Below are 19,851 nucleotides of genomic sequence, written 5' to 3'. Positions count from 1 at the left end.
AAACTTCAGAAACTCCAATCCTAAATGCAATCTAAGACCTGTACCACAGTGATAAAGACCCCTTTCTCATATTCTTACATTACTGATATACTACAAGGCTCTCCACACACTCATAGGTTGAGAGCGGTGGAGCTATAGCACACACAAAAAAAAAACCGAATCCCTGGCTTTGAAACACTCTTAAATCCACTCTTAAATGGTCCTCCATGGCTGCATTCTGACCCTCTGACCCTATGAATGCTGGGGATTTTATTCACTTCGTTGGATGAGCCATGCCGTTGTGACAGCCTGAGTGCTTATGTTTCTGTGCATCGGCACATGCTTGGTACTGTTCATGCTTGGTTTATGTTTATTCTAAAAGGTAACTTACGCGTTGAGAAAAAAGCTCCATCATGTGTGTATATCAGAAAGAGTATTTCCACAAAAACGGTCTACTTCAGCCAGAGAAACACTCAGGAACAGTGTATCACCACACGTCTCACTTGACACCTGCAAGAAAACACTGATTGTACACACAATGTATACGTTACGCAATGAATTCCTTTTGAAGCTTTGTAAAGTATAGCCTTACCTGTACAAACAATTGTAGATAAACCATACAATACGATGATTCCAAAGCAGATTCCAACAATGATGTTTCTTATTCTATCTTGGGTGTGATATGTCACATACCTCAGGAGAACCACTGATTTGAACATAAATGCGAGCCTACAAAATTAGCTAAATTGAAATGTTTAAAAAAAACCACTTTTATTTATTTATTTATTTTGCAGTACAATTAACAGTACAGTTCCCACCTTGTGCATAGTGCAGCCAGTTCCCTTTCTAACCCAGAACATAAAATCACTCTTACCAGCTAAACACTGAGAAGCAGAAAATACAGTCATGTTGATTTAGGTACACAGGCAGGTCAGGGTTCTACTGCTACCCCACATTCCATCTCTGAACCAAAAGTGGTGTAATACACATCTGGTCTACAGCAAAGCCATAAGGAAAGAGAAATATTTAAAATGCTAAAATCATGTGAGTAAGTTGGCTTTTCACTTTTTAGATCCTGTGATCTAGAACCAACAGTATTTTGTGCAGTATGTACAGTACAGAATGTAACCCAGTTGAAATGCCAAAATTCTCCAAAGGCAGTGCCAAGTTTGTGAACATGTTATAATGTGCACCTGCAAAAAGAAACCAGTCATTTTAACAGTAGTATCCAGTGCTCGTGATGTTGCTGTATTTCCCTGGTTGGAGACAGCCAGAGCCCGAAACAGAGCTCTCCTAACACAACTAGAAATCTTCCTAAAGTTTAATTTCCTGTTGCTAGTTGCTAGTGTGCACAGGGGCCCAGAGGCGACATCTTTATGCTTCATTTCTAATCAAGATGGCGACCGCAGCGTCCACTGCTCAAGCGAGTCAAACTTTTAAACGTTTTAAACGTCTTAATCGCCCTACTTTTCAGCGTTTCAACTGCGGATTGCCTCCTATTTTAACTTTTCCACAAAGATGCGTGATTGTCATTGTTTTAATCTTTTGCCTGATCGCTTGCTCGTCACGCTGTCACTTCTTGCCTGACGATGGGGAGGGAATCTACTTCCCGACTGCAGGTAGCCAATATCTGCTGTTCTCCGGGTTCTTGGATATTGGCCGTGCCAGAGCCCCATCATCAGCTAGTAAGGATGGGGTCCCTACGTCGAGCTCTTCTGTTGGATTCATCTGGCTGACGCTGCTACTCCTCTTGGCCGGTGACGTTGAGCTAAACCCTGGCCCAGCTAGCCCAGCTAGCCCAGCAGCTAGCTTGGACCTCCCTCCACCTGCGCTGCTTTCTTCGGCGGGCCGTGGCGGTCCCGCACTGGCGGCGATTGGCCTGGTGTCTGGGTTGCTGGCTCCTCTGGTCTGCTTCGGTGGAGGTCTGCTGGCTGATTTGCAGTATCTTCCGGTATGCTGCGGCGGGACTGTTGAGGTGATCGCCGGACTGTCGGCCTATCCTGGCGTTGGTTCATCCCGGGAGGATTTCGCTCCTGCTGCGGTGGTGGCTCGTCTTCAGCCCGGATCCGTAGCAGGGCGGCCTGCGCTTCCCTACGGCCCAGTTGGGCTTCGGAGCGGCAGCGGACTTTTGTCAACAACGTTTGCCTCGAGTACTGCAACTGAGTTACGGAGCATCAGCTGGCTTCCTGAATGGTCCGGTAAGGATACCACGGCTTTGTGTGTCATCCCCACTATCAGCCCCCTCCCAGTTCGTCTTCCTCGTCGTGCTTCCAGGCCAAGCAGGGCTGTGCAGGGAAACCTGGTGGTTGTTTCTACTGGTATTGCGTTGCCCGGCTCTGCTCCTTCTGCTACTTTGGGATCTAATGATTTGGGGTCACTGCAGGATCTGCGGGCCATAAATGGTTTGAAGCTTCTGCATCTAAATTCGAGGAGTTTGCTGCCCAAGTTGGATTTCATTAACTGTATGATTGTCGATGCCGCCCCCGACATACTTGTTATTACCGAATCTTGGTTGTCTGGGAAAATTTCCAACTCGGATGTTTCTATTGCCGGTTTTAATTTGTTTAGATCTGATAGGAGAGCTAAAGGAGGCGGAGTGGCTATATTTGTCAGGGAACACCTAGCCGTACGGGTCCTTGTGTCCTCCACCGTTCCGAAATGTTTTGAGTGTTTAGTTTTAGATGTTTGTTTGGGTGGTGACGTCCATATTGTGGTTGCTGGTGTTTATCGCCCACCCTCTGCGCCAACATCAGCATTAGATGAGTTGGGGAAGGTGTTATCTATGTATGCCTCTTCCGAATTGGTGGTGCTGGGCGATTTAAACATGGACTGGCTCTCTGATAGCTCTACTAGTCTTAAACAGCTCTGCTTAGATTTAGATCTATCTGAACTTATTTTACACCCCACAAGACCAAATGCCAAATCTCCATCTAGATCCACCCTAATTGATATTATATTAACTAATAGGCCATTTAAATATCCTCAGTGCGGGGTGTTTGCACCAGGCATTAGCGACCACTGCCCTATAGCTTGTGTTAGATTAGTCAAAGCTAATAAATCCAATGGTCACCTCATCACAAAGCGTAATTTTAAAGATTTTATAGAACAAGGCTTCCTACATGATTTATCCCACTCTGATTTAGATAAATTATGCTTAATCCCTGATCCCGAGTTAGCTTCTGACCACTTCTCCCATATTTTTAATTCCATCACTAATAAGCATGCTCCTTATAAAAATCTCAGAGTAAAAAATCGCTCTAGTCCCTGGATCTCTGAGGAAGTCATCGAAACCCTTCAACTCAGAGACTCCGCCTGGACTACTGCCAGATCTACTGGTAATCCGACAGACTGGTTACATTTCAGGAAAATGCGGAATAAAAGTACTAGTATAGTCAGGAAAGCCAAATCTGATTTCTATTTATCTTCATTTGCAAATGCCCAAGGAAACTCAGCCAGTTTTTGGAAAACTGTAAAATCACTTAAATCTGGATCCACCTCTACTCTCCCACCTCAAATTAGCTATGAGAATGATGTAATTTCAGACAAATCAATAATGTGCGACGCATTTAACCAACATTTTGTAGCTTCTGGCCTTCTATTCGATAGGCTATCAGCCAATACGGTCTCGCCGGGACACGTCCATGACCCGTCATTGGCCGAAAACCTCTCGGTCCCCCCCCCTCCTGCTAATAGATTCTCTTTAAGACCGGTTAGTGACTATGAAGTTTTCATGGCACTCTCCCATCTGAATATTAAAAAGTCTAAGGGTGAGGATGACATAGCCCCATATCTTTTGCGTCTCAGTGCTCACCTGGTCGCCTCCCCGCTTGCTCACATTTTTAATCTAACTTTTATCTCCGGTGAAATCCCAACGGTCTGGAAGTCCGCGCAGGTCGTGCCCCTGCTTAAAGGGGGTGACACCAGTGACCTAAACAATTATCGTCCCATCTCTAGACTGTGCTGCCTAGCTAAGGTTTTAGAAACCCTGGCAATTGAACAGCTGCGGGCTTTTTTAGACGCATACAATATCCTACACTCACACCAATCAGGATTCAGACCCGGTCATAGCACTGTTACTGCCACTTCCCTCGTCATTAATGATATTGTGAATGGTCTTGATAATCGCCAACATTGTGCTGCCCTCTTTGTCGACCTGTCTAAGGCCTTCGACACTGTTGATCATGGTATTTTGTTAAGTATGTTAGCTTCCATTGGCCTGGATGACCTTTCTCTAAGTTGGTTCTCTAACTACTTGTCTGGGAGAAAGTCAGTTGTTGCTGGCAATCTTAGATCCAGCTCTTTATCTGTTGTTAAGGGTGTCCCACAAGGGTCCATTACTGGTCCAATTTTATTCACTCTTTATATAAATAATATTCTTTTCCCTTCTGTACACACTAATGTCCATTATTATGCGGACGATACAATAATTTATTGCTTTGGTCCCACCCCAGCTCAGGCAGCTGCAAGCCTGCAGTCAGCCTTCGACACTTTCCAACGATCTCTGCATGATCTCAAATTAGTCTTAAACTCAAACAAAACTAAATGGATGTTTTTCTCTCGATCGTCAATTGTTAACAATAGCCTTTCTCTCCACTCTCTGCAGGGAGAACTAATTGATTGTGTCGACTCATTTAAATATCTGGGTATTTGGCTGGATACCAAGCTCTCTTTTCGCACACATATTGAACATCTTATAAAGAAGCTGAGGGTTAAAATTGGCTTTCTTTACAGGAATAAATCCTGTTTTTCTCTTCTCATCCATTGTTCAGTCCCAAATTATGTCTGTTTTTGATTATGGTGATATTGTGTATATGCATGCTTCTCCAGCCATTCTGAAGCTGCTTGATGCTGTGTATCATAGTGCTCTGCGCTTTGTAACGGGTGATGGTTTTCTTACTCACCGATGTGTTTTGTACGAAAAATTGGGTTGGTCGTCCCTAACTGCACGAAGAGAGCTACATTCGCTTCTATTCATCTATAAAGCTCTAATTGGTAAACTCCCATCATATTTATCCTCGCTCCTCATTCACAACTCTATGAGTTGCCGAACACGCTCGCAGTCACACATCAGATTGCTCATTCCGCGCGTGAGGACAGAATATGGAAAGTCTGCTTTTTCTCACTATGCTCCGGACAAGTGGAATAGGCTCCAGGACACTCTAAAATTGGATCGTTTTGTTTCTCTAGACTCTTTTAGAGTGCTCCTCGTGAGTACCATGATTGAGAACTGCTCGTGTTTTACCTGATTTTTAGTGTCTTATCACTTATCTGTTTTTTTATAACTTATTTTTTGTCTGCTCTTATCTTGTCTGTTGCAACCTGTATCTTTTATATATGTTTTTTGTAAACAGGGCACCCTTGAAAATGAGAGCTTGCTCTCAAGGGACTTCCCTGTATAAATAAAGGTCAAATAAAAATAAATAAAAATAAATAGTGTAACGAGTTGGAGATTTGCTTGAGACCGAGGTGGGATCTCTCTCGCTACTTTCTGACTATTATGTTCTTGAAAGTTTCAAAAACACATGCGGAAGCCTTGATTCTCTACCAGGAACAACAGCATGAATAGAATTAATTCATTCAACAGACACTTTTAGCCATTGTGACTTAAAAAGTGTAGTATATATACAGTACTATGCAGAAGTCTTAGGCACCCTAGACTTTATTATACATGTATTTATTTGTGTCTGTTCGTATAAATATAAATATAATATAAATATTAATTTTACAAAAGATTAAATAGTTAAATTGTTGAGATATTTTTGCATTTAATTTTAAAAAGTAGCATATTACTGTAAGCAATTGACTACTTTTTACATAAAAACTTGATGAAGGCTGTCTGAGATCAGAAGCAAGGAGCCAACCAAAATCTGCAGAAGAACTGTGGCAAGTTCTCCAACATGCTTGGAACAACCTCCCTGCTGATTGTCTTGTAGAACTGCAGGACAGCGTTGGCCATTTCAGAGAAGTGATGCAGTTTTAACGCCGAAGGGTGGTCACAAAAAATATTGATTTGAGTAAGTTTTTAACTATTCTGCCAAATGACTCAAATGTAATGTAAAATGTATAGTACGTTTATTTATGACCTTTCATTTAATTATTTTTGAAATAATCCTATCTGTACAGAATGTTATACGGGTGCCTAAGAATTCTGCACAGTACTGTATACTATATGGTATATGAAAAAACAAAAGCGTTTGAGATAAAAGAGAAGAGAAGAAAGCCGGGTGCAATAGGTTGTTTAAATAGTTTAAACAGGTGGGGTCTGAGAAGGGGAGCATGGCAGGTGGGGCTGGGTTTGTGAGAGAGAGGCAAGCCAAACGGAGGACCACGCCTACTGATTAAGTAGGCACACACCTGGGCTTGGCATTGGGTGGTTCTTCGCCCCGCATCATGCATTAAAACCGTGTAATGACCACCTCGATGTGCATTATTCCTTACGTATTCCCTGTGTACCACGCACTTATTCGGTCCTGCTTAGCACTCGCTCTTATCAATTTCCTCCCAGGCATTCATTACATATTAATGTTGCCAAATGCGGTTGGAGTACACAAAATATAGACCATTTCTAGCTGCAGGACAATTATCAGTTTAAAAATGTCAACGGTAAGAAATGCTTGATTCACCAACCTTTCACTTGTATTAAAACGAAGCATTCTTTCTGACATGTTTTCTGACATTTTGGACTTTGTTTGAACTTACCCCAGCTGTTTCCACTTTCCCCATAGCTGGGGCAAGTTGGAACAGTTTCACTCCAGCTACTTTTATCCAGATAAGAATTTTGTAATCACAAGAAATTGAATAGACTTGGGCTGACTAAACAGAATGTCTCATTGAGTGTGAGAAAGAAATTGACAAGCTTTCATTTTTAAGCTAAGAATACATTCTGTCTTCTGGTACCATATATGGACATAAAATCCTGTGTTATATAGGAGCCAGAAATAAATAAATAGACTTCGACCAGTAATAAATAATTTTGTGATTATTTTCACAAAATACTGCATTATAAAAATAAAACGTACCAGAAAGTGACTTCATGTATGGAGACATCTGAAATATCACAAGGAAACTCATGAGATTTATAGTACTGCAAACATAGGCCTCTCCAACAGAGCCTGCAAAACTGGTTTCAAATAATAATCAAATTAATGCAAATTGCATGGTGCAGTGGGTGGCACAGCAAGGAGGTCCTGGGTTTGAATCCTGATCGGCCGGGGCCTCTCTGTGCAGAGTTTGCATGTCCTCCCCGTGTTCGTGTGAGTTTCCTCTGGGTACTCCGGTTTCCTCCCACAGTCCAAAGACATGCAGGTTAGGCTGATTGGAGAGTCTAAATTGCCCGTGGGTATGAGTGTGTGAGTGAATGGTGTGTGTGCCCTGCGATGGACTGGCGACCTGTCCAGGGTGTACTCCACACAGAGAGGCTGTAATGTTTCTGTATCTGTCCTGTTTGTATTTATGTTTATTCTTGTTATTTATTCATTTTTCATACATCCTTGGTTATCGTTTTCCATTACAGTTCTAATTTGTCATCCCCTGTTATGTCTGCATCTGAATGTTTACCAGCCTAGTCACTCCCCTGTCTGCGTGTCCCACTATACGGTAGTTTCGGGTTTTCAACATTCCTTCCAAACCCGCGATTCTTACTTCCTGCTTCTCTTGGTAGTGTAACCTTAGTTAATAGACCCATTACATTTTCAAGTATATTAATTGCTCTTTGACTATTGTTTTATGCAGGTGTAACATTTCTGAGTTGTTGGGTTTTGGTTCCTACCTGCTGTTGTGTGCGGGGGACAGTTTAGTGGGGGAGACAGTGTGGAGTTGTCAGTTACTGTCCTGCCGTATTGGTTGTCGTTATTGGAATAAATAAACAGTGATAATATCCATTGTAACCCGTGCGTTACTCAGGCCAGAAGGACTGGAGAAAGCTACCCCTACAAAAATAAGGGTTACAGATTGGTGGCAGCGGTGTTTTCTTAATTTTCGACGTGAGCCAAGGCACTCAACTAACAGACGCCGGCCGGAATTATCGAATAACGGCTGCGGTCTACGGGTGCACTCCGTGAGTTTGTTTCAGTCAAACGGACTGTTAAATAAGAAACGGACACTTGTAGAAGGAAAAGCAGACCGAATATTTTTTTAACTTATTTTCGCCAGGCTGTTTAAGTTGGACAGTACTTTCAGCATGTCGTTGTGGTCAGTATTCAATGATGCTGAGGACGAGTCTCCCGAAGCTAATGGCGACGCGGCCCAACGAGAGACGACAAAGACTGTGTTTCACTACAGAGTGGAATTACCGCCTTTCGCCAGGCTGTTTAAGTTGGACAGTACTTTCAGCATGTCGTTGTGGTCAGTATTCAATGATGCTGAGGACGAGTCTCCCGAAGCTAATGGCGACGCGGCCCAACGAGAGACGACAAAGACTGTGTTTCACTACAGAGTGGAATTACCGCCTTATTTCCCTGGAGATGGTAAGGATAAAGACAGTTTTTCAGTGTGGAAAAGTAGATTGGAGCTGGCAGTTAAAGCCTGTGCAGATGGACAGCAGTTAGATATTGCCACGATACTTCCCACCCGCCTTAGTGGAGATGCACTGGCATATTGGCTGTCGTTATCACCAGACGTGCAGTGGGACTATGGCGACTGTGCAGCTAAGCTAAATGATGTTTTTGGGAGGAAAGAATTTTTGCTTCACTTCCAGTCTTTTGTGAATGCCAGACAGCGTTTGCCTAAGGAACCTTTAGAGGTTTATGCTGCGGAAATCACAAGGCTGGTACTGGAGGCATTTCCTAACTGTGGCGGGCCAGCTATTACAATGGAACGCTTCAGAAGATTTGTTGCTGGTTTAGATCCCATTCTTCAAGCAAAATGTCATGAACATGGCGCTGCTACACTGGAGGATGCCTTAGCTGTTGCATGTAGATGGGAACGTGCACAGGAAGCTTTGAAATTCCTTCCTCCACCTGCTTCTTCACATGCAACCACACAGTATGCTGCTCCTCCTGCTCCACAAGGTGAGCCACTTTCAGCTATGATTGCCACCAACCATGGAAAACCTCACTCTGACCCATCTGCTGGACTTTTTGATGCTGTCAAGCAGCTCTCAAAGGATGTTCATGCACTCAGGCTTGAAGTTACTCAGCTGGGACAAGATTTTAGCCACTCTGCCAGTCACCGAGCTCCCCATGCTGAATTCTTCAAACACAAGTACGAGGGTGAGGGTAGCAGAGGGAGATATCACCGCTCTCCATCTGTGTCTCCTGAGCGTGGTGCCTACTCCTCTGCAACCAACCATCAGAGATCCAGCAGGTCTCAGAGTGATTATCCCCATCCCAGATACTCTCCTGGACGCCGTGATAGGCGCTACTCACCTACTCCTCCATCTTCTCCACATCATCGACGTGATCATCATTCTGCCAGCAGTCAGGATCGCTTCAGGCACTACAGCCCAGACAGGTGCCGCTCTCCTGACCGCTTCAACGCAAGATACACACACCAAAATGACTCCTACAGTCACGCCTCCTACTCTTCCCCATATGATTCAGCTAGACCCAGGTATGACTCACACCAAGCCCACCCTGCTGGGGAAAGACACCCACCACACAGGGAGAGGAACCATCATGTGAGCTTTGAAGAAGACCCCCTTGAGCGGGGAAACGAATGGTAGCAGATGCTGTGGGCCAAGTATCTGCTGCTACTGGTGATGAGGCCCCACAACAGGTGTTGCCACCCTCGCACAAAAAGGCCACACGCTATGTAATGGCTGTCATTGAGGACATTGCCACAAAAGTCTACTTAGTCTACTTAGACACAGGTTCAGACATATCACTAATTAGTGTCTATTCCATCTCTGAGAACAAAAGCTATGCAACGCTCTGAACTTTTTCCTAAGTCAGTGACTGGTGATTATTTAGACAGTCTAGGCACACTTCCTATTACCATCAGGCTAGGTAATGAGGTTTTCACCCACACGGTTCAAGTGTCAGAAATGTTACACCTGCATAAAACAATAGTCAAAGAGCAATTAATATACTTGAAAATGTAATGGGTCTATTAACTAAGGTTACAGTAGTTAAATGTTGTAAAGCACTATTCTTACTAACTACTACTAATCTAGATATTGTACAATACTAATCCGATTAATACACTTACTGTCTGTCTTACTAAATAACTAACTAACAGTCACTTTTATTGGGTAGTTTAGAAGTATTCACGTTACTAATTCACTAACGCAATCTCTTAGTGTTTCTGCACTGTTCTATAACTTCGCCTCCCTATGCTATCCCTGATTACTCGCTTAGTTTCAGCGAAGTGTTTGCACCTGTCTCTGACTATCACTACGTCTTCAATCTATGCAAATGTCGACTCCCTAACCCGGAGCCGTATGTTTTACATGTTTGGTTACTCCCTCCTGTTATGATGTTATTGCATCCAAAGCACTTGGTACAGATTGATTGCAATTGATGCATTCACACATACTCACACACACACACTCACACCAACTGGCACCAGCCAGATCGCTGGGAGCAATTGGGGAAATACCCACTTCTACACACCCACGGTGGGGGGTTAAACCCAGGAACCCTCCGACTGCCTGACAACCACTCTTACCTCCTGACCTCATGTTGCCCCCCACAGAGCATCAGAGGTTATGTTTATATGCTTTTACTTTTATAAGGCAAACAAAAATACATTCAACCATCATCTTATTCTGAACAGACTCTCCAATCAGCCTAACCTGCATGTCTTTGGACTGTAGGAGGAAACCGGAGTACCCGGAGGAAACCCACACAAACACGGGGAGAACATACAAGCTCCGCACAGAGAGGCCCCCCGGCCAACAGGGATTTGAACCCAGGACCTCCTCGCTGTGAGGCGGCAGTGCTACCCACTGCACCATCCATGCCGCGCAAACATATTTTACATTATTTCTTTTCTCAATCTATTACCCTCCGAAGTTAGTTTGCTCATTAAAACTATTACTTTTGGCAATATCCTGTAAATGAATTTTGAGCCAGACAACCTGGATCAGCAGGGGCAGCTGATGTTTCTTCTATTCATGCTCTTCAAACATCCATCCATCCATCCATTATCTGAACCCACTTATCCTGATCAGGGTCGCAGGGGGGCTGGAGCCTATCCCAGCATACATTGGGCGAAAGGCAGGAATACACCCTGGACAGGTTGCCAGTCTATCGCAGGGCACACACACCATTCACTCACACACTCATACCTACGGGCAATTTAGACTCTCCAATCAGCCTAACGTGCATGTCTTTGGACTGTGGGAGGAAACCGGAGTACCCGGAGGAAACCCACGCAGACACAGGGAGAACATGCAAACTCCACACAGAGAGGCCCCAGCCGACGGGGATTCGAACCCAGGACCTCCTTGCTGTGAGGCGGCAGTGCTACCCACTGCACCATCCATGCCGCGCAAACATATTTTACATTATTTCTTTTCTCAATCTATTACCCTCCGAAGTTAGTTTGCTCATTAAAACTATTACTTTTGGCAATATCCTGTAAATGAATTTTGAGCCAGACAACCTGGATCAGCAGGGGCAGCTGATGTTTCTTCTATTCATGCTCTTCAAACATAATGGAGTAATCTCCACAAAATTACATTTTAATTGTTTTATACCAAAGTAAAATATCCCTTTAAGGTGAAGAAATCTCACATGCAGCATGTGATTAGAATGTTCTTCTAGTGTTTAATGCTGATGTAACAATCACTACTGGCAATTTGAAAGCAATGGATTTCTAGCAATGACATTATTTACAGATTTAACACCTGACTAAAAATGTTTAATGATATCTTGCGATTTTGAAATGTTAGACATTAATGACAAACCATATTGGAGGCAAATATATATACATGTTATATATATGTTTTCAAATGCTTGATTCACTATTAATACACTACATTCTCCGTTTTCCTCTTTTCTGGAAAATTTTATTTGGAGTGAAATTGTGTGTAAGAGTAATAATAATAATAAACTTTATTTATAAAGCACATTTAAAACAACCATGGTTGACCAAAGTGCTGTACAAAACCAGGCAATAAAATTAAAGATAAAATGAAATAAAATGAGATAAAAAGAAATAAAATGAAATGAAATGAAATGAAATGAAATGAAATGAAATGAAATGAAATGAAATAAAATGAAATACATGTACATTATCTGGATTTCCCATTTATGTCTGACATAAAGGCCTCACTAAAAAGGTGGGTTTTTAACAAGGATTTAAAAACATCTATGTTTTGGGCAGATTTAATATGTGGCGGTAGGCTGGGGCCAGCTACCTCAAAGGCCCGGTCACCCCTCCTAGCTCTCCTCGACATAGGGACATCCAAAAGTTGCTGATTGCATGATCTAAGTGATCTAGCTGGGGTATACATATTGAGGAGTTCAGACAAGTACGTAGGTGCTAGACCATTCATTGCCTTAAAAACAAATAATAAAATTTTAAAATTTATTCTGTAACGGACAGGAAGCCAATGTAGGGATGACAGTGCTGGTGTAATATGCTCCCGTTTCTTTTTGCCAGTCAGAAGGCGGGCAGCAGCGTTCTGCACTAGCTGCAGACGGCAGAGAGAGCCTATATATAGAGAATTGCAGTAGTCCCGCCGAGATGTTATAAAAGCATGGACCACTCTTTCCAAATCTTTTTGAGAAAGATAGGCCTTGACCTTGGCTATTTGTCTTAACTGAAAAAAGGCAGCTTTGACAACAGCACTAATTTGCTTCTCAAGTTTAAAGGCACTGTCAAAGGTGAAACCAAGGCTTTTCGCTGCAGGAACATTTTTGGGGGCCAGGGGCCCAAAGCACCAACAATGTCCTCCAATTGAGCTGGATGTCCAAACATAATGACCTCTGTCTTATTTTCATTTAAATGCAGGAAGTTAGCATCCATCCAGTTTTTTAAGTCTTTAAGACATGCAAGTAAAAGCTGCAGTGACTTCTTGCATTGAGATTTTACAGGTAAGTAAATCTGTACATCATCAGCATAGCAATGGAAAGAAAGGGTATGCTTCCTGAAAATTGACCCCAGGGGCAGCATATATAAAGAAAATAAAATAGGACCTAGAATAGAGCCCTGGGGGACTGCACAAGTGAGTGGGGCTGTATCTGAGGAGTAATCTCCCACATGGACAGAGAAACTCCTGTCCAATAGGTACGACCGAAACCACTCCAAGGCAGCCCCCTTAATACCCACACAGTGTTCAAGGCGAGATAAAAGAATCTCATGATTCACGGTGTCAAATGCCGCTGTCAAGTCTAAGAGCACCAGGATAGCAGGCTCACCAGAGTCTGTAGTTATTATCAGATCATTAAAAACTCGTAAAAGGGCAGTTTCAGTACTGTGCCGAGGTTTAAAACCAGACTGAAACTTTTCACAGAAGTCATTTTTATCTAAAAATGATTGTAACTGAATAAAAACTGCTTTCTCCAATACTTTAGACGAAAAAGGTAACTTGGAGATAGGCCTAAAGTTAGAGAGAACCGAGGGGTCAAGATTTTTCTTTTTGAGCAGTGGTTGCACTACAGCATGTTTGAATGCAGCACCAACTGAATCAAAAACTTCTTTGAGAAGACGAGAGGGGATGCTGTCTGAGGGGCAATATGTAGGCCGCAGATGCTTAATTATATCTGAGAGCGAAGAGAGGGATATAGGCTCAAACTGGTCAAAAATGGCAGAGCACAGAGATGGAGCAGGGTCAATGGTAACACTCAATGTGTTAACACTCGTGTGGGCTAGCCTAAGAGTAGAGACCTTCTCAATGAAAAATTTAAGAAAATGTTCACAGAGTGTGGGTGAAGATATGATGGGGGATACATCACGGGGGTTAATAAGGGAATTAAAAACATTAAAAAGAACCCGAGGCTTGTGGGTGTTTTTGGAGACTAAGGCATCAGTCATCCATCAGTCTGTCTACTTGCTTTGTTGTACATACCCAGTTTTTGTATGTCCTTGCATTGATTGATTCCTTGTTTGTATGGACTATGCACATGAATTCCCCTCTGTCTTCAGTTTTTACATCCCTCAGTTTCATTGAGAAGTTGCCTTTGGGAATCTCCTCACTGAAGAACTCAGCACGCCCTCTGAATCTCTCAGGCTGTGACTCCGGTCTGTACCGCCCCTCCATAAACAGCAGCACCAGGATTTCTTCATTTGTCTTCATCCACTCTACTTCTAACTCTCCGAGAGGAACATGAGTGTCCACTGAGCAGTTCAGAATCACATCTTCACCAACATAAGCAAATACGGGCACGTCTGCACCAGTCACCACCAGCCGTTCTGAAAAACACAAGTAACTTTTTCATTTGAATTTGATTTTAATATTTTACCTTCTTACGCCTTTGTGCCTCTAAGCTAAGAAAATGGCTGATTTAACAACTTTGATGCAGTAAAGAGAGTACCTTTTCAGACTGTCTATATGTAAAAACAAAAAAGTGGCGTAAAACTGGATTTGGAAACTTACCAGTATCTATTGTCACATTTGTTTCATTGGACTCGTGTTCAGTGTGAACTACACACTTGTACATCCCTTTGTCTTCGGTGGTTACATTCCTAAGCAGCAGAGAGAAGTTTCCTTTGGAGATTTCTTCAGTGAAAAACTCAGCCCTGCCGCTGTACGCTGGGCTCTGTGATTCTGGCCGACTCTCTCCTCCCAGGAACAGATGCACCAGGCTTCCCTCGTCCACTGCACCTCCAGCTCACGCAGAGGTATTGGGGTATCCACAGAGCAGGGCAACGTCACAGACGCCCCCAGCTGGACACGTAGTGGCATCGCAGGACCTCGCACTGACAAACCTGAGACCAGAACAGATCACTTTGAAAATCCGTCAGAATACGTGCAAAAACCTACAAAACATTTGGTGTCAAGTTTTAGTTAAGAAACAAGTATTTCATGAATAACACCGTTCCCCACAATAATAGACACCATTTCAATATCTCATCTACGATTTCGCTCTCCTATAGTTTACGATTTGTCTCGCTAGGCATACTCTACTCAAGAAACACAAGCAACAGTGCAGATTTGGGACATAGGCAAGCTCAAGCTTCTATTGGAGGTCCCACACTGCCACAAGGTGGCAGCCTCGGCTAATCTGGTCTAAATGGGTAACATGGATGGGGCATGGATTCTTTTTTAATAAATGGTGATTAAATGTTTATATGCCCGCACCAGCTCAGCCAAATGCCACTCAAATGTTTCTGTAGTCATTTCTCAAAGCAGTTCACAAAGGAAATGATTGTTTTTTACTTGTAGTTCGGTGAACAGTATTTACATTAGGCGCCTCTAACGGAAAGTTTGGCATTGTGCCATGCTTGCATCCCGATAGAAAATTTACCCGACGCATTTTTCTCCGCAGGAGCGTGAGAAACACCCCTTGCTTTGCTAATCGTGTCGTTGCATGTGTTGCTTGCATAGCGTATGTAACAGGCCTTAGTATACACCACTGCAGCGTTTGTATGTATGTATGTATGTATGTATGTACAGTAGGTAGATTGGTTGGTTGGTTGGGTCGGTGTAGGTGGGAGGTAGATTAAGTAGGTGTTGTTCTGCCATTGTACTATTAATGCTGCACTGATAACAAATACCATCAAACCTGGTTGCATGAAAATAAAAGAATACATTTTTCTACCAATGTACTGTATCTTAGATCGGTGTCTGATCTTCCAATGGACATGCAATGGCCTTTAAAGCTTCTTTTTTGAAACGTAAGTTTTAGAAATTCAAGTTTGAAAGGCTTTAAACAGGAAACACAAAGCCTTTTTTTTTACTCCTTGGTGCTGATTAACTGCAGCTAAAGTATCAAAAGACACTTTATTCTCTCCTTTACTCAGTACAAAAATATATTTTTGTATATTTTTTTTATTAACGTAAAATAAATAAGAAATGTCTATCCTCACCTCAGAATAGGGTGGTTTTCACCATAGATAAACAGGAGGTTTACCTCAGAAGTCAAAGTCACACAAAATAGCTATTACATTTTTGAGGGAGTGCCTCTTGTTTTTGAGAAATGAACAGTGTTCAACCCATGTGACAACTTACCCCACTCTGCCTTGCACCTGAATCTTAAACATCATGGTGCTCTGAAATTGGGGAAACTATGAATACAAAGTGCTACACTTGGCCATTCGAGTCGGCCATTAGGGTGGCCTGTAGGGTAGTGGTTAAGGTAAATGACTGGGACACGCAAGGTCGGTGGTTCTAATAAGATCCTCACAGCTGTTGGGCCCTTGAGCAAGGCCCTAACCCCGCATTGCTACAGGGGGCATTGTCCTTAGTCAACTGTAAGTTGCTTTGAAGTTACGTCTCCTCCCCCCGCACTGCGTCTCCACCCCACCACACTGCGTCTCCTTCTAGCGTTTTTGTCTCTGGTTACCCTATCACCACATAGTCTGTTTCCTGTGATATTTCCATTGATTCTACTGAATCATTAATAAAACATACTATTTTACGCACATTGGAAAATAAAGCTTCAGTCAATAAGTATTGTATTTTGGTTTACAAAAACCTTTTGTTAAGCTTTATCGGGGGTGGCAATAATGCTGGAGCCCAATGTACATGTGTACTGTATCTCAATATATTTCATACGCTGCACATCAGGGGATTGTTATTTATCTGATTTGAATGGGTTTGAGCTTGACCTTACCTATGGGGGTTCTCTGCATACAAAGTGCGCTGGTTTGTGGAGGGAATAATACAAATTGATATTCAGGCGAACGTAATTTATACACAAATTATATATCGCAAAATGTGAGTTAATAGAATGTGTTACATTTATCCAAAGACACTGCTTTCACACAAGAAAAACACACAACACTATCACTCTCTGCCACGAAATGTTGCCAGACCAAATGTCAGAATGGGGAAGAAAAGTAATTTAAGTGACTTTGACCGTGAAATGATTGTAGTCACCAGACAGGGTATCTCAGAAACTGATGATCTCCTGGGTTTTTAACGCACAACAATCTCTAGTTTGCAGGGAATGTTGTGTAAAACAAAAAAACACCCAGTGAGCAGCAGTTCTGTGGGAAGAAACGTGTTGTTAATGAAGGGCCGGACTGGTGGAAGCTGACAGGAAGGTGACAGTAACACAAATAACCACACATTACAACAGTAGTGTGCAGAAGAGCATCTCTGAACACACAACGCATCAAACCTCTAAGTGGATAGGCTACAGCAGCAGAAGACCAATAAGTCTAAAAAATAAGTGTAATAAATGCCTAATAAAGTGCTCCACCCCCCAAACATTTTTTACTTCAAGAAAACATTCTTTTCACTGTTTTAAGGAGAAACAGAAATAATACAATTCAGTGCAGTGTACTTCAATGCTGGGGTTATATATAAAAATAATACAATACAGCACAAATATCATACTTCAGTGTACTTCTTAAGTGTTGTGTTAGTGCAAATTAGTACAGATACTGATACATAGAATAACATAAGATAATCATACTGATTCATAAGGTAAACATAGAATATCATACTGATTCAGAATAACATAAGATAATCATACTGATTAATAAGGTAAACATAGAATATCATACTGATTCAGAATAACATAAGATAATCATACTGATTAATAAGGTAAACATAGAATATCATACTGATTCAGAATAACATAAGATAATCATACTGATTAATAAGGTAAACATAGAATATCATACTGATTCAGAATAACATAAGATAATCATATTGATTCCTAAGGTAAACATAGAATATCATACTGATTCAGAATAACATAAGATAATCATACTGATTCATAAGGTAAACATAGAATAACTAGGGAAAATATTCTATAGGAGTGCTTTTACATTACATTATTGGCATTTGGCAGACAATCTTATCCAGAGCGACGTACAGTTCATTAGACTAAGCAGGAGACAATCCACCCCTGGAGCAATGTAGGGTTAAGGGCCATGCTCGAGGGCCCAACGGCTGTGCGGATCATATTGTGGCTACTCCAGGATTAGAACCACCGACCTTGCATGTCCCAGTCCTTTACCTTAACCACTACGCTACAGGCTGTAGCGCAGTGGTCTCCTAAATAAAGAATAAAGAAAATAAAGTGTCATTGAATTCAACAAAAACGGCCAAAAATGTAACATTTTCACAGCATTAACTAAAGCTATGTTCGCTAGCTTGGCTTTCACCGGAATGTGGAGAAATGTTCTTGAGAAACAAACATCCTGATTTCAAAGAAAGCAGGAACATGTTTTGAGCATGGGGCAGTATTAGCAAAGGGAGAACTGATATTTACAGATGAATGATGTCATAATTCAGTGTACCAATTAGCAAAGAACAATACTGCAAAGTGCATTGTGGGTCCTCAGACAACAAAGGATCCTTTACACGTCACTGAGACCATCTTCATATTCCCTGTAAAACCACAGAGAAAAAAAACCAAAAAAATTTCTAAAACAATAACACAGTCATGGTAGATCTTGTTTTTTCACCCTTGATCCAGCTACACTCCATTCCGTTCCAAAAATACTAGATGAGATAAAATTAAGCTTACCTACACTGCTGTATGGAACCATAACAACTGGCCTGGGTAACATATTTCCAAGAATGATTCGTAAATGTAACTTCTTTGATGTGTTTCTACACTAGAATCTTCAGGACTGCAGCAAGGCCCCCTGGTGGACAGACTGGCTCACAGATAAATACCTCCTGCCTTTGTGCTGTACTCTGCTCAGGTGGAGAGAGAGGGTCCATCTCTACTGGTTCTGCTTGTGGTGTCTACAAAGAGGAACAATATTGAAATTATACATGAAACTTCTGAACAAGAACAAGTTTGAAACCTAAATGTGAACTTTAAGGATGAGTTGGAACATCTCAATATTCGAAGAATTGCAGACGCATGGATCTTAATTTGAGTCAGTGTCGCAGGATTATAATTATTATTTTTCATTTGAAACCATGAATGACTTTACCGTGTATATAACAACATAATGAACTATAATGATAATTATAATGTTTATATCAAATGTCACTCAGTGAGCACTTTATTAGGTATTTGTTTTTTAGACTTCTGCTGCTGTAGCCTGTCCACTTAGCATTATGATGCGTTGTGTGTTCAGAGATGCTCTTCTGCATACCACTGTTGTAATGTGTGGTTATTTGCGTAACTGTCACCTTCCTGTCAGCTTTGACCAGTCTGGCCATTCTCCTCTGACGTCTCTCATCAACAAGACATTACTGTCTGCAGAACTGCTGCTCACTGGATTTTTTTAGTTTTTTTGCACCATTCTTTGCAAACTCTAGACACTAGTGTGTGTGAAAATCCCAGGAGATCAGCAGTTTCTGAGATACTCAAACCATCCTGTCTGCCACCAACAATCATTCCATGGTCAAAGTAATTTTTTCCTCATTCTGATGGTTGATGTGAACATTACCTGAAGCTCCAGACCCGTATCTACATGATTGCATGCATTGCACTGCTGCCACACAATTGGCTGATTAGATAATCGCATGAATAAGTCGGTGTAATAAAGTAAAAATTTCCCTAATAAAGTGCTCAGTGAGTGTATAATCAGCCAATCATGTGGTAGCAGTGCAATGCATACACTCATGCAGATATGGGTCAGGAGCTTCAGTTAATGTTCACATGAACCATCAGAATGGGGAAAAAATGTGATCTCAGAGATTTTGACCGTGGCATGATTGTTGGTGCCAGACAGGCTGGTACGAGTATTTCTGTAACTGCTGATCAACAGTCTCTAGAGTTTATGGAAAATCAAAAAACCAGTGAGCAGCAGTTCTGCAGACAGAAACGCCTTGTTAATGAGAGAGGTCAGAGGAGAATGGCCAGACTGGTCAAAGCAGGAAGGTGACAGTAAAGCAAATAAGCACACATT

General features: G+C 42.0%; 1 protein-coding gene across 1 annotated transcript; it reads left to right on the top strand.

Moving 5' to 3' along the window:
• The first annotated feature begins 1,375 nt into the window (after positions 1–1,375).
• LOC133141602 (uncharacterized) lies at positions 1,376–10,935 on the top strand. Its single transcript, XM_061262168.1, has 2 exons — positions 1,376–2,177; positions 10,733–10,935. Exons 1-2 carry the CDS (start codon positions 1,376–1,378, stop codon positions 10,933–10,935), a joined length of 1,005 nt encoding a protein of 334 aa, XP_061118152.1.
• The last annotated feature ends 8,916 nt before the right edge of the window (positions 10,936–19,851 follow it).

This window comes from Conger conger, chromosome 12, assembly GCF_963514075.1.
Source record: "Conger conger chromosome 12, fConCon1.1, whole genome shotgun sequence".
Lineage (NCBI taxonomy): Eukaryota > Metazoa > Chordata > Actinopteri > Anguilliformes > Congridae > Conger > Conger conger.
Note: the sequence above shows the minus strand (reverse complement) of the source record. Positions and strands in the feature narration are given on the sequence as shown.